General features: G+C 28.6%; 2 protein-coding genes across 2 annotated transcripts; both read right to left on the bottom strand.

The window, feature by feature from the left end:
• Positions 1–3517: 3517 nt before the first annotated feature.
• Positions 3518–5183, bottom strand: LOC105793066 (ribonuclease 3-like protein 2). Its single transcript, XM_012622005.2, has 2 exons — positions 4556–5183; positions 3518–4143 (listed from the first exon to the last, which is right to left on the bottom strand). The coding sequence occupies exons 1-2, from the start codon at positions 5060–5062 to the stop codon at positions 4081–4083; spliced, it is 570 nt and encodes a 189-aa protein (XP_012477459.2). The 5' UTR covers positions 5063–5183; the 3' UTR covers positions 3518–4080.
• A 615-nt stretch (positions 5184–5798) lies between these two features.
• On the bottom strand, positions 5799–7679 carry LOC105790238 (glutathione S-transferase U17). The gene is made up of 2 exons (XM_012617734.2): positions 7303–7679; positions 5799–6377 (listed from the first exon to the last, which is right to left on the bottom strand). The coding sequence occupies exons 1-2, from the start codon at positions 7621–7623 to the stop codon at positions 5976–5978; spliced, it is 723 nt and encodes a 240-aa protein (XP_012473188.1). The 5' UTR covers positions 7624–7679; the 3' UTR covers positions 5799–5975.
• Positions 7680–15267: the final 7588 nt, after the last annotated feature.

The raw sequence follows: 15267 nt of genomic DNA, 5'->3' as shown, positions 1-15267 counted from the left end.
TGCAAAGGACAAAAACGAGCAACGCAATAGAGGCAGCAAAAAGGAACGAAAAAGAGAAATAACAGCAAAAAGAAAAAGAAAATAAGAGAAAAACGAAAATACACTTTTTGTAATTTTCATTTTTTTTGTTACTTTCGGCCATAAAAAGGCCATTTCAGCATTTGTAAGGGGACTCACGCATACGGTAAAAAAAAACAAAATCAATACCAAGAAAAGGTTCTTCTTTTTTCTCTTTTCAATTCCTTTCTGATTGTTTTTTTTTTGTTCACTATTAATCATACATAGGCATACTTATAAAATAAAAGGGGAAAGGGTTTAGAAACTTTACTTGGTTCTGTGCGTCGCCGAATCCCCCTCCGTCCAGGCCAAGATTGAATAGGCGAGGGGGAGGCTTTCGTTGCTAAAGCGGCGCAGAGGGTTGAGGGCTGGTGTCTGTGTGTCAACAGACTGGTTTTAGGGTTAGGAGGGGTCTTTTATAGTGCGGAAAACGGCACTGTTTAGGGCCTGTTTCAATGGCCCTAAAACGATGCCGTTTAAAGGTTTTTGGCCATAACCCGATGACCCGACCCGAGCGTGGTAAGACCCAGGCGTTTTGGTCTTGGAGGGGATATTTGCGCCATCAGTCCCTCTGATTTGTTTCGTAGTTTAAATCTGATGTTTCTTTATTTTTTAAATTGGTCCCATATGTTCGACTTGATTATGCTTTGGTCCATGCTAAAGACGCTGCGTTTTGGGGAAGGGGAATATTTCCCATTCGGTCCTCATATTATTCGCGCGTCACGATTTTGGCCCTCTATTCTGATTTATTTTCGTTTTCCTCCTTCCAGTTCTGTTTTGATTTTGATTTAATCCTTTACTTTGTTTGGATACTTTTTTTAATCTTTATTTAATTATTTGCTGTTCCATTATTCTTGATGTATTCATTTTAAATTCTAATAATAGTTTGATGCTAAAGCGTAATGTTATTTAAAATTTATTATTAATTTTAATTTATTGTATATTATTATTAGAAATTTAACATTATAGAACTGGTTTTGTTATTTTAAATTCATTATGTACATTCATTTAAATCTATTATGTATAATTGTTTTAATTTTATTATGTATTGTTGTTTTAAAGCTATTAGGTATTATTATTTTAAGTTATCTTATATTTGTCTTATTCTTCTAATTATAATTTTGTATGTTTTTTAATTGTTATTTTATATTTTATCATTGACATATAATAAATTATTTTGTTTTATATTGATTTTACATCATTGAGTTAATAATTTGTATTTTAAAGCCCTATTCCATTATATTTTATTTATTTCAGCTTTTATATGTATATTACCATTTGAATTAAATCTTTCATTTTATATATATACCCAATATGTATTATTTTCCATGTTTTTGTTTAATGCACCTTGTAAGATAGATTAATAGTTTGTTTTTTTATTTTCATATATAAATTAAATTGGGTTTATGTGTTATCCCCTTTATATCGCACATTATTGTCCAATTGTGTTTCATTTGTTTAAAATATTGGAGTTGATTTGAACATTGAAATTGTTTAACCATAAGTTTTTAAGTCATTTGGCATCCAAGATTCTCGAGAGAATTGTGCCCTAACTTACTGGGTTCCAATTTTTCTCGATAAATTAGGTAGCCATGTGCTTCTTTTATTAAAATCATAGCATTTTAAAACTAAGCATCTAAGATTTCAAAATGTCAGATCCTAACTTACTGGATGTGACATTCTGTTATCCCAATTTTAAAATAAAGGCAATGTTTGATGTTTAAGAACTCCGAGAAATCGAAACCTAACTCACTGGATTTTGATTTCTCGTTTGACTTAAATGACCGAACAACCTCTTCAAAATTCATTTCAAAATTTGAAAATACTTAATTTTGACGATTGAATTGTTGCACTCTAACTCACTGAGTGTAGCAATTTATTTCCTCAAAATGAGTGATCTTGTTATTCAATTTGGTTTATTCAAATTTGAACATTAAAATGATCGTATTTTTAAAATCTTTTCAAATCCTCAGCACTAAGACATTAAACAATCAATTCGGTACCAATTTTGGGCGTTACGAGGGTGCTAACCCTTCTTCGTGCGTAACCGACTCCCGAACCTATTTTCTCGAAATTCATAGACCAAAAATCATTTTAATGGTGAACCGTTCACACCTTAATAAAAGATCGGTGGCGACTCCCATTTTATTTTTTTTAAAGTCGATCCCCGTTTTTTTAAATTTAAAAATGGTTTCGACACATATTGTTATAGTTTGATATTTGTGGTTCCTCGAACATATACTTATAATTTTATTTGTAAAACTTTGAAAAAAAAATTAAATTGTTTCATTCAATCTAATCAATAACATATTCACAAATTAAATGAGATAGATTGACCATGTCATGTGTCTTGAAAACACTACATTTTATTTTTCAAAAAAAATCACATCATTTAATTAAATTTATATCATGAAATTAATATTCTTTTCCTATTTGTTACAAAATGATAATTTACTTTCAATTTAGTTGACATAGTTGTTATTACAATATTTAAAAATATAAGTTTGAGTGAGTTTAAAATATATTATCCTCGGTTTCAAGGGTTCGGTGGATTATTAATAGTCATAGAAATGATCTGTAAAAATTAAAAATTTTATCACATGCGTATGATGTGTAAACCACATATTTAAAATACAAATGTTTGTTAAAACTAGCATACAATAAATAATGAAACGTATGGTATGAAACTAATTATACAATTAATGTAGACAATAAATTGCATATATTAAAATAAAAAATATGGAATACATTAAAATAACGCTTTAGTTGAGTGATAAATTTAATATTTTACAAATCTAATTAGTGCATATTTTAATTGGTTTTTGTTAATATGAAAAGGCTAAAATATGTTTGAATAATATTTTTTAATTACTGGGCATTTCCGTAATTTTCTGACCGAATTGGTGACCTGGTTGAGGGTGACACCAACTCGATTAGTGGCTTAATAAATAATATAGTATGATCCTAAAATCTATGATTTTTAGACACCAATAAAATAGTGTGAAAACCTTAATTTTTAAATATTATAAACTCATTTACATCTAATAACTTTTCCAATTAAATTAAATTAAATATAATTACAATTTTGAAAAAAACATAAACAAACAACTTGCTTTATTTTATAATTTATTTATTTTTAGTTTTTTTCTTCTTGAATTCTAATTGTCTTTTATTTATTTTATGAGAAAATATTTGATACACTATCGGTGCATAGGTCTCATGCACATTCAAGTAAATAATAACATGACATCTTATCATTAAAAAATGTAAAAATAAATATTTTTCAAAACATCAAAAATACAAAAAAATAAAAAATTCATGAAATCCATTAAAAATTATAAAAACAAATTTATTTAAAATGAAAAACAATAATATTCATTAAAAATCATTAAGGAACAGATTTTTTTGAAATATTTTTTTAAATGGTATAATATCACTTTAACTGTTTAAACAATATCGGCCAAAATATCTGGACTTCGAACTGTCAAGTTTTTATGATCATCTCCTTGTTTAACTGCCTTTACGTACTCCCTAACCTTCAGCCAATAAGATATATATACCATGGGCTTAATGTATTACATTTTGATTAATTGAAATTATATAGCTCTACCGGAGTGAATAACCCAAAATGCTGAAAATTTTGAAAAATTATCGGATTAGGTGTGTTTTTCAAAATTTATCAGATTAGATTGATTTTGGGAGAGAAGGAAAATGCATCTCAACATATTTGACAAAGAAACGCTTCCAACTGGATGCGCTTTACTGTCACATCTGCTGAAAACAATTCTAAAATTTATATTTTCCACCAAATATAAATATCATAAAAAAAATTCTAAAGAATATATAAAAATATTAAAAATTTAAAAAAATCCTAAAATAATAATTTCATAAATCTTAAACCCTAAATTTTAAAAACCATTACAAAACCTAAACAAAAATCTTTAAAAAACCTCTAAACTCTAACCCTAAAAAGCTAAAAGAAACTCTAAACAAATCGTGGATAGAGAAAGAAAATGCGTCCAGTTAGACGCGCTTTGCTGATTGAGCGAAAAAGTGTGCCCAGCTAAAAGTCTTTTCCTGCCAAATCTAAAAATTTTACATTAAATTAAATTATATATTATAAATAGGTTTACATAATTATGGTTCATTTACATTAAATTAACATCTAATTGAATTGAATAAAGAGAATAGGCCTAACAAATACTAACACATTACGGCGTATATTTTATATATAAGGATAAGAAAACTTATTGTAAGCTATCAAGAACCTTTGGACTTGTTTTTTTTCTCTCTCTTTAAAATCAAATTAATCCGATAAATTTTAGAAAAATCAGATTAATTCGATATTAAGGAGTTTAATGCTCTTTAAAGCAAATTCTGGAGTACAAATTTTATTAAATTATGTTTTAAAACAATAAAAGGTATTAATGAAAAAAAAGTGAATAAACATAGAAAAAAAAAACTGAAAATTGGAGGAGAATTAACAGTTTCTGCTTACTTTGCGGTTAAGAGGAGCAGTGTCTTTGCTCCTGACGAACCGGTCAAGCTCATGCCTAGCCGCCACAAGCGCCAGTCTCTCGTTGCTTACACTTTTTTTTCGGAGCAGCGTAAGCTGGTCAGGGTCCAGTCGCGGTTCCCAACAGAAGAAATGGGTAGCAACAGCCAAGCCGAGCGCCGCGTCCCCAATGAACTCCAGTCTTTCGTACGACATGTCTTCGCGGCACGAAGAGTGCGTCAAGGCTTCTTTCAGGAGTCTTTTGTCTTTAAACGTGTATTTAAGGATCTTCTCCACGGCGGCGATTATCGACCGGTCCATGTTAGCGGCGGCGGAAGAAGAAGAAAACTTGTATTTCTTGACATGATTACGGCAAATTGAGCGACAGCAACGCCAAAATATTTGTAAAAGCAAAGCTAGGAGCACCGTCGCAACCGCCGCTCCGAAATTAGACGCCGGTTTGACGTCGGCGGAGGCTCCGTCGTCGAGTTGGGTGAAGTGGTGTTCCATGGTGAAGTACAGTGATCGAATAATGAGACTTCGCTTAGAATCCAAGCAATCCCAATAATTTAGCAGAAAGTAGGTTTTGTTAGAAACGCTATTCCAAAGGACATACCATACTTTGAAATTAGCTGCTGTTTTTTTTTTAAATACAGCTGGGGTTTTATCACTTTATTTAAAAAAATATTTTATATTAAAGTGTGAATTGATTTTCTTATTAAATTATTCATTTTTACTGTTTCAAACTGGCGTAATTGATAAGATAACCAAACAAATAATATATGGCGTGCTATGTGTACTTTATACTAGTGCACATGAACTAATTTTAACCGTAAAATTGATAAATTTTTAATAGAAAGAACAATTTGTACAAAAATTAATTTACCAATTTTTTAATAGTGGAGATAAAATATAATTCAACTCTTAATATAAAGATCTTCATAGTGCTTTTACCATTCGAATTACTATTCATATTCGGGTTCATAGTTATTTACTTCAACAATATTATCTCCTAAGTTCGAATCTATATTCTTCTCAAATGAACGTAACGTGTTTTATTACTACACTAACACTTACTAATAAACCTTATATATCAATTATTTTGATATGAATAATGCATCTTATCCTATATTGATAAAAGGAAACTAGTGGTTGAATTAGAGAGCAATTTTTTAGTCGAAAAAATTAATACCCTAAATCATAATATAAATAATTTTATCTTATTATTACGTATCAAATATTGAATCACATTTCAACTCGAAATAATACAAAAGACCAAGAACAATTAAAAATAATCACTATGGACCTCTAATACATCCTTGCTTATTAAACAGTACATTAATTAGTCTATAAATTCAAAGCACAACAGTGACCCAACATTACAAACCTTCAAATTTTATGAACTCGGTAATATCCTCACTGATTAATCACTAATTCCGAGCAGCAACCTTAGCTCAGGCCTAGCTCTCAAGACAGGTATAAGCTTCATAGCAAATTCTATAAGCTTTTCAGCTTCAGGAAAAACAGTCTTCACGACTGCATGAGAAAAGAAGCTATCAGCCCAACGAAGCAACGACGGGGTGTTGGTTTCGTTGAGCAGCTTGACCCCATTAAGCTTCTCTATAATCCCAATCCAGACCAAGAAGGGACCCAATGCAATGTCCATGTACCCAAGATTTTCCCCACCGAACAAAGCTTTCCCTTTGCTCAACTTTGTCGAGGCTGCTTCTTCCAAATGCAGCAGCCCTTGTTCCAGTTCGGCTATTGCTGCGTTTTTTGTATCTTTTGACTTAGCGGCCAATGCTATTATCAAGGCGGGGACGAGCTGTAACAAATTTATAAAAAATTAATATAAATATTAAATATGATTGTGATTAAAACAATAAAATTGATATAGAAAAAGCTAAGATGTTTTGGGTTTAAATCTTATAATTTTTATCATCTATATATATATATATATATTTAGATTTATCAAACTATAAAATGATATAAATACTATCTAAATAATATTTGTTACTTTGTATAAGAAATGGGTTTTTGGTAATTTTACAATTGAGTTAAACTTGGTTAATATGTGACATCAACTCAATCAAATATATTAGATCAAAGAGCCATAGATAAGTCACTAACGGTAAAAGTATCATAGTGATCATGTACTAGGAGTCAGATTGCATTTTACTTTCTACTAAAAAAATGGGCGAATTAATCCATATCTATTAAATCAAAGAGTAAACTGATCCTTCTATATGAAAATTTTCATGCATTTATGCTGTTAAAAATCGGTCTGTATATGTCAGTATGAGGAACACTTGGCATGTCACATGCTACATGTCATTGTCTAATTATTTCAATTTACTCTTTAATCTAATGTATAAGGATTAGTTTGCCCATTTTTTTAGTGCAAAATACAATCCAAGTGATAGTACAGAGATCTTCATGGTACTTTTATTGTCATTAACAGAAAAAGTTAACCACAAGTTTTCATAGGCATTAAAATAATTTGTCATAACATAAAAATAATTAGTACAAATTTAAACTAATTGAAATTAAAAATATGAGTAAATTTATAATAATAATAATAATAATAATAATAAACTTCCTCCCCTTTATTGAAAAAAAATCATGAGCAAATAAAATTAATTTATTGTTAACTCGTGTCTTAAAATATGTGAAAAAAAAATTTCCACCAAACCTAGCATAAATTTATTGAAGACACACCATCTAAGATCATCAATGTTACATAAACAAACCTTATCATCAAAATAAGCAACCCAAAATCGAGAATCAGCTCGTTGAGCGACATCAGAAGGAAGAATGGAATGGGCATTAGGCCAAACTTCATCGATGTACTGAAGAATGATTTGAGACTCAAGGATGGTGTTATCATCATGAAACAGGACTGGGATTTTCTTATAAATAGGATTGGATTTAAGAACCAACTCACTTTTGGGTCCCAATAAATCTACCTCAATGAACTCGTAGTTGATAGATTTGAGGTGAAGAGCAATTCTCACCCTCAACATAAAGGGGCTTGGCCATGCACCTAAAAGCTTCACCTCACTCTTTCCCATTAATGTTCTTTCCTCTCTCTAAAACCAAAAAAAAAAACCTACGTAGAAACCAATAATAAAACTGCCTCACAAGCAATGTTACGTTAGAACATAATGTATTTATAGATGAGGGTCTTTGACTTTTGAGGAAGATTGGTAGAAGCATGCAAAATTTCAAATGAGGGGAAAAGTATTGCATATATATGTTTCAAATTAACTAGGGAAAAATATTAATTTTGTCATTGTTAGAAAAATATTTGTTAATTTTACAAGATATATTTGATTAAACCATATCTTGACATTGTCTTGTTAAAAGATTGGTAGAAGCATGCAAAATTTCAAATGAGGGGAAAAATATTGGATAGAATTTTCAAATTAGGGGAAAATATTAATTTTGTCATTGTTGGAAAAAGATTTAATAGTTTTATGTGTTATATTTGATTAAACGGTATCTAATATTAATTTAAAAGTTCGATATAGTCTTCTTAAAAGATGTAATATGTTTACTCGGCTCATTATAAATTAAAAGAACTTGAATTGTGCCAATAAGGCCTTGGTTCAGTTAGTGAAGGCAGATGCTTTGTGTCCTAATGATAGGGAATTTATTAAATTCCATTTACTCAAGCTGTCAATTCTCAATTTTGGGATATCATCATACTTGTGATGAATTTTTGGTTGGGATTCTTGGTTAAGATATCTTCATGGCATTCGAAGATCTATCTATTAGCTTCGAAACGCACTTTGAATCACTCGATTTTAAGTTTGGGAGCTTAAGTTATGACCGTTTTAATAAAGACTACGCGAACAAAATTTTTGGACAGGATTATGAAGGGAATTACGAGTTTCGGGTTTTTAATTCGAGGTTAAATCATATTGAGTTCGGGTTCTATGCTTAATTTTTATCATCATATGTGAGTTTTAGTATAGTTTGTTGCCTTTAGTCTAGATTGTACAAGTTCTTATTCCGTTGTGTTGTAATGATTTAAATTTAATTTTAATTTGTGATTCCTCGAACAATACATATTGTTATAGTTTGATATTTGTGGTTCCTCGAACGTATACTTATAATTTTATTTGTAAAACTTTGAAAAAAAATTAAATTATTTCATTCAATCTAATCAATAACATATTCACAAATTAAATGAGATAGATTGACCATGTCATGTGTCTTGAAAACACTACATTTTATTTTTCTAAAAAAAGTCACATCATTTAATTAAATTTATATCATGAAATTAATATTTTTTCCTATTTGTTACAAAAATGATAATTTACTCTCAATTTAGTTGACATAGTTGTTATTACAATATTTAAAAATATGGGTTTAAGTGAGTTTAAAATATATTATCCTCGATTCAAGGGTTCGGTGGATTATTAATATTCATAGAATGATCTGTAAAAATTAAAAATTTTCACATGCGTATGATGTGTAAACCACATATTTAAAATACAAATGTTTGTTAAAAACTAGAATACAATAAATAATGAAACGTATGGTATGAAACTATTTATACAATTAATGTAGACAATAAATTGAGTATATTAAAATAAAATATATATAAAATACATTAAAATAACGCTTTAGTTGAGTGATAAATTTAATATTTTACAAATCTAATTAGTGCATATTTTAATTAGTTTTTGTTAATATGAAAAGGGTAAAATACATTTGAATAATATTTTTTAATTACTGGGCATTTCCGTAATTTTCTGACCGAATTGGTGACGCGGTTGAGGGTGACACCAACTCGGTTAGTGGCTTAATAAATAATATAGTATGATCCTAAAATCTATGATTTTTAGACACCAATAAAATAGTGCGACAACCTTAATTTTTTTAAATACATCCAAAGCATATTGTACAAACCCAACAATGCCCGGGCCCAACTAAACCTAGAATGGCCCAACACCTAACCCTAGCCCGCTAGCCCAAAGCGAAACCATCAAAAAACCCTAGGTCATTAGCAAGAAGTTCAACAAGAAGAACGGCCTCGCCAATCTTCGCGCCCTCGCTCCGCAGACTTTGCGCGTCAATCCCGCACATCGCGCTGTCGCGAATCTCGCACCTTCCCCACAAGCACGTACCTGCAACAAGCGAAAGAGAATAGCAAAAGATCCGGCCAACAAAGAGAAACAGAAGGGATTTCTTTAGATTTTGGTTTCATTTTTTCCCATTTTCGGCTATTTAAAAGGCCATTTAGAATTCTGTAAAGGGGGATATACACAAGAAAATCGAAAAAATACAGAGAGAATACTGTAAATTGAAGGAAAAACAGTGAAATAAAATCAAAAGAGGTGAATTTCATCTTAGTTTTTTTTTGTTTGTTTTATTTATTTTCTGAATTTTTGTATATTAAACAAAAAAATAAAAAGGGAATATCACCTTCAAGGATACGCCGTTGAAACCCGAGCTTGCTTCGCCTGAATCGGGACTGGAATGGCCGGGATTTGAATTGGCCGGTTGGTTGAGAACGGCGGCGGCGCGGAGAAGGGGTTGAAAACCCTAGCAGAGCTTTTGGCTCTCTTTTTTTTTTTGTTTTCTTTTCTTTCCTTTATGCTACAAATGAAATTTTTTAAAAAAAAAATTTGTTTTAAATTGTATTAGCAAAACGGCGCCGTTCAGGTGGCCATACCCGCGCGGTGACCCGACCCGAAGGGGAGGATCCGCGCGCTCTGACGTCACATGGTCTATTTCGCAATTGGCCCTTCCTTTTTTGCAACGCTTTTCAATTAAATCATTTTTACTTATTTTAGAAATTGGGCCGCATGTTTTATTTTTGTTTCAATTGGGTCCCCCGCTGCGCTGCGTTCTGGAAGGATGGGATAATTCCCCTTTTGGTCCTCCGTTGTCGCGCGCGCGTTCAAGTGGGTCCTTTCTTTTTAAATTTATTCTAAATCTACCCCATTTTTTTCGTTTTTAATTCAATTTAATCCATTTTAGTGTCTTATCATAATTATGCTATACCTTTATTTTATTTTATTTATTGTTATTATTATTAACATTATTATTGTTATTATTTCATTCATACATACGCATATTTTATGTATAACATACATGCATGCATACATTTCGTTCGCACATTTTTAAAATTTCTTTTTATAGTTTTATTTTTCTTTCACATGCTCATATTTTATACATACTTACACATTCTTTATTTTGTAAATATATATGTATATATAATTTTATATTTTATTTTATTGATTCACATGTACATATTTTATTTATTATTATTTTATCTTCACCGCTCCCACATTTAAAATACACATACATTTTCTATAATATATTTATGTACACATTTTTCTTTAAAATCATTGTAAATATTTTTATCATTTTATATATACATATTGTACATCTATACATAAGCATTTAAATGTGCACATATTTTCATGGTTTACCTACATATATATACTTATACATTTTTATTTCGAAAATATATACACATATGCATATCTTTATACTTTTATTTTATTTTTACAATTTACATTTACATTTTAAATTAAAGTGTTTGTTCCATGTTGTACCTTAACCCTTTTTAGCATCCATTTTAAAAATATATATTTTGATTTTCTCAAAGTATTTAAATCATCCTATTTTATAAATTCCAAGATATTTGGCATTCATGATTCTCGTGAAAGATCGTGTCCTAACTTATTGGATTGCGATTATTTTTCGATGAATTTAGAGAGCCAAGTATTTGTTTTGCAATAAATTCACAAATTTCAAATGAAGCTTATTCTCGGGGATTCAAAATGTTGGGTCCTAACTTACTGGTCATGATATTTTTGACTTCTCGAAATAAGAATTTTCAAGAACAAAAGGTAATATTCGGGTATTTTGAAGATTTAAAAACATCGTGCCCTAACTCACTGGGTGTGGTGTTTTATTTCTTTGAAATAAGAATTGTCTTATTATTTTAATCCATTCGTGAAATAAAAAAGTTTCCTTTTAAAATCTTTTCAAATTTTCGACACCAAGGCATTAAAAAAATCAATTTGGTATCAATTTTGGGCGTTATGAGGGTGCTAATCCTTCCTCGTGCGTAACTGACTCCCGAACATGTTTTCTCAAATTTCGCAGACCAAAATTATTTTTAAGGTGGGCCGATCGCACCTTAATAAAGGATCGGTGGCGACTCCAGTTTTATTTTTAAAGTCGACAACTAAATTTTTGTTTTCAAAAAAACAGTTTCGACACATATTATACACTCATTTACATCTAATAACTTTTCCAATTTAATTAAATTAAGTATAATTACAATTTTGAAAAAAAAAACATAAACAAACAAATTTCTTTATTTTATAATTTATTTATTTTTAGTTTTTTTTCTTTTGAATTCTAATTGTCTTTTTTTATGAGAAAATATTTGATACACTATCGGTGCATAGATCTCATGCACATTCAGTAAATAATAACATGACATCTTATCATTAAAAAAGGTAAAATAAATATTTTTCAAAACATCAAAAATACAAAAAATAAAAAAATTCATGAAATCCATTAAAATTATAAAAATAAATTTATTTAAAATGAAAAACAATAATATTCATTAAAAATCATTAAGGAACAGATTTTTTGAAATATTTTTTAAATGGTATAATATCACTTTAACTGTTTAAATAATAAATCAATAAAAATCTAAAAGAATTTGTAGAAAGACGAATTTTTCTAATAAAACTTACAAAAGAGAAGTGTCAGGAAAAACTCTTTTAGATAATGAACTGTTAATTAATATAGTTTTTAAAATTTTCTAATAAATATATATCTTTTGTTATAATTTTTAATGAATTTTTGAATTTTTATATTTTGTATTTTTGCAAATAAAGAAAGAAAGAGGAAATTTTATTGTTTTTGAATTGTTAACTGATAAATTCGTTTTATTAAAAAATCTAATATATATTTTTAATTTTATAATATTTTAAGATCCTTTTTCCAAAATTTGGAAATTTTTATTGAATTTCTTTAGAGTTTTATTGGATTTTCCTTAGTCTCCGCAATTTATGATATTTATTACAATGACTAAATCAATTTCTTTAACACCTAATTTACAGAAATTGGAAATCAACCAGTTTGATTCAACATTCATATCTACATCTTGGAAAATTGTTCATGTTTTACTTTTTCATTTCAGCTTTCTTGAATGACCAACAGAAAACTAAAACAAGATTTTCTGTATGTGGTCGTGGAACATTCCATAGCCGTTAATTAGTAATTTAAAGAAAAAAAAACAGAAAATATGTGGATATAGAGTTTTAGACTTATTTTTTACTAAATTGGGAACAAATAAAATTAGATTGTGTAGTCAAACCCTCTAATTATAGGGTTTGGAGGATAGAGGTTTGTAAGAACTTAATGAGCTAAAACCTCTAAAGTTGGGGATGAGATATGTGAAATGACATATTTGACCATGCTTGTTAAAAAAATTACTCCTTTTGTCACATGCTCTCAAACCTAATAGAGATGTCAAGATATCAATAACATTCATCCTCTCATTTTCACTTTCACCTCCAAAGTAAATCTAAAGAAAAAAAAAATCCATCTTGAATTTACAAAAATCAACATTGCCGCAAGAAATTTTCAATCGAGCCCATTCATCCTTGAATATTTATGTAATCTTAATTTAATTTTAATTTACTTGCGCAAAATGCTACCTGAGAGTGTGACATAATTATCACTAATTTACATACTAAGAACATGACATAATTATGACTAAGAATATAATTTTCAATTATATTGATACATTATTAATATTTATCAATTTCCACAAGGTTAATATTTGCAAATAAGAAACTTAAGAAATTTGTTTATTTAAATTTTCAAAAATATTCACTAATTAATTTCCATAATGGATGTTTTAATTCATTGGTAATAGTATTTTATTTCAATAATTTCACCCAATAAAGACTAAAGTATTATAAACAAATAAATACTTAACAAAAAAAATGTCATGCTCTTATTTGTCATTTTACATATATAAGCTTTCAGTTGTCATGTAAATTTTGCTAAACGCTTTTAAATAAGGTCCTGTTTGGTAATTGGTTGATTGTTAATTGCAGTAGTTAGTTTGACCTAGACCTGTTCATAGGCTTGACTATCCACCCAGGCCTGAAGGCACACTTGTAATTTAGGAAAATTTGGGTAAAAATATTTGGCTTGTTTAAAATATGGTCAAGCTCAGGCTTGAATATTCAATGCCCAAGTTCAGCCCGATCCATTTTTAAATTTATAATATTTTATATTAAGTTGTTTTTATATATTATGTAATTTAGAACACATTAAAAAAATAAACCTATACTAAATATATAATACTACTCTAATGTAAACAATAAAATAATGTTAAGATGACTATATAAAAATTTTCAATAAATAAAAAATGTATAAAATTATTAAATAATAAAATAAATATAAAATAAATATTTAAAAAAAATAAATTTAGAAATAATATGGGCGAGCCTAAAATGGGCTTAGGTTATCTTTTTGCAAATATGAGCAGTAAGTTTGGACAAAATTTTATACCAATATTTCTAGCCGGACAGAGCTTGGGCAAACATAAATTATATTAATATCATGCTTAGGCCCTATAAGCACCTCTAATTTGATCAACTGGTTCTATTAACTGATTTAACCAACTGATTTTATTAGCTTTTTATTTAAAATTATAAAATAATAATTAAGGGAGTATTTTGGAACTCAAAAAACTAATTTAGAATTCAAAGTTTTGGTACAACAGTGATTCGAACCCATATTATTTTTGGGAAATTTGAACACCCGACTAATAAATCATGACTTGAAATTCACATGTATAAAATTTTAAAACCGTGATACAACATGAACATTAAAAGTTGTGTTTAAACATGTCATATCGTATCTATTTCTTTATTATATATAAAACTCTTAACTGAATTGATATCATGAGAAAATGACACCACTTATATCTTAAAATAAAAATAAATCTGGTTTAAATATTTTACCTTTTTTTTCTTAAAGACAAATTTAAATAATAAACCTATTATAATTTATTTTCAACAATCACATCCATTTCTCTCACATATTAATTTTTTAAAACTGCCTATTTATCATAAAATTTTTTTATGGAGTTAATATTTTAGTCAGATGTGCATGTGTTGGTCACCTAAAATATATCGTTTGAAAAAATTAAAATTATTAAAATAATTTTGACTAGCAAAATAAAATCAAGTTTGAAAATACAGTTGTCTAAAAAAATTGACATTCTCATGACATATTTAAAGAAAAGTACCATACATCATATAGTATCATTATTTTTAACGTAATCAATTTAAACTTAATATTTAAAAATTAAACAAGATTATGTATGTGGTTGTGGACGTGTTAATTAATATTTTAAAAAAATAGAAAATAATTGATTGAGTCTTTACTCAATTGATATGGACATTGTTGTTAATATAGAAGGATGTGAGTTCGAGTGCGCTGAAGCGTATTATCATCCTATTTATGGGTAACTCTAATAGGAACTATGAACAATAAAACTATAAAGACGTAACATGTTATACAAACGATAAATAAATTACTACAAACTAATGCACAAATGTCATGCCTAGAAAAATCATCTAAAAAAAGAGAAAGACAAACTAACAGTAACTGCAACATTGGAATAATTCAAAAACAAACTAGAGATATATCAATTT

Source organism: Gossypium raimondii, chromosome 8 (assembly GCF_025698545.1).
Source record: "Gossypium raimondii isolate GPD5lz chromosome 8, ASM2569854v1, whole genome shotgun sequence".
Classification (NCBI taxonomy): domain Eukaryota; kingdom Viridiplantae; phylum Streptophyta; class Magnoliopsida; order Malvales; family Malvaceae; genus Gossypium; species Gossypium raimondii.
Note: the sequence above shows the minus strand (reverse complement) of the source record. Positions and strands in the feature narration are given on the sequence as shown.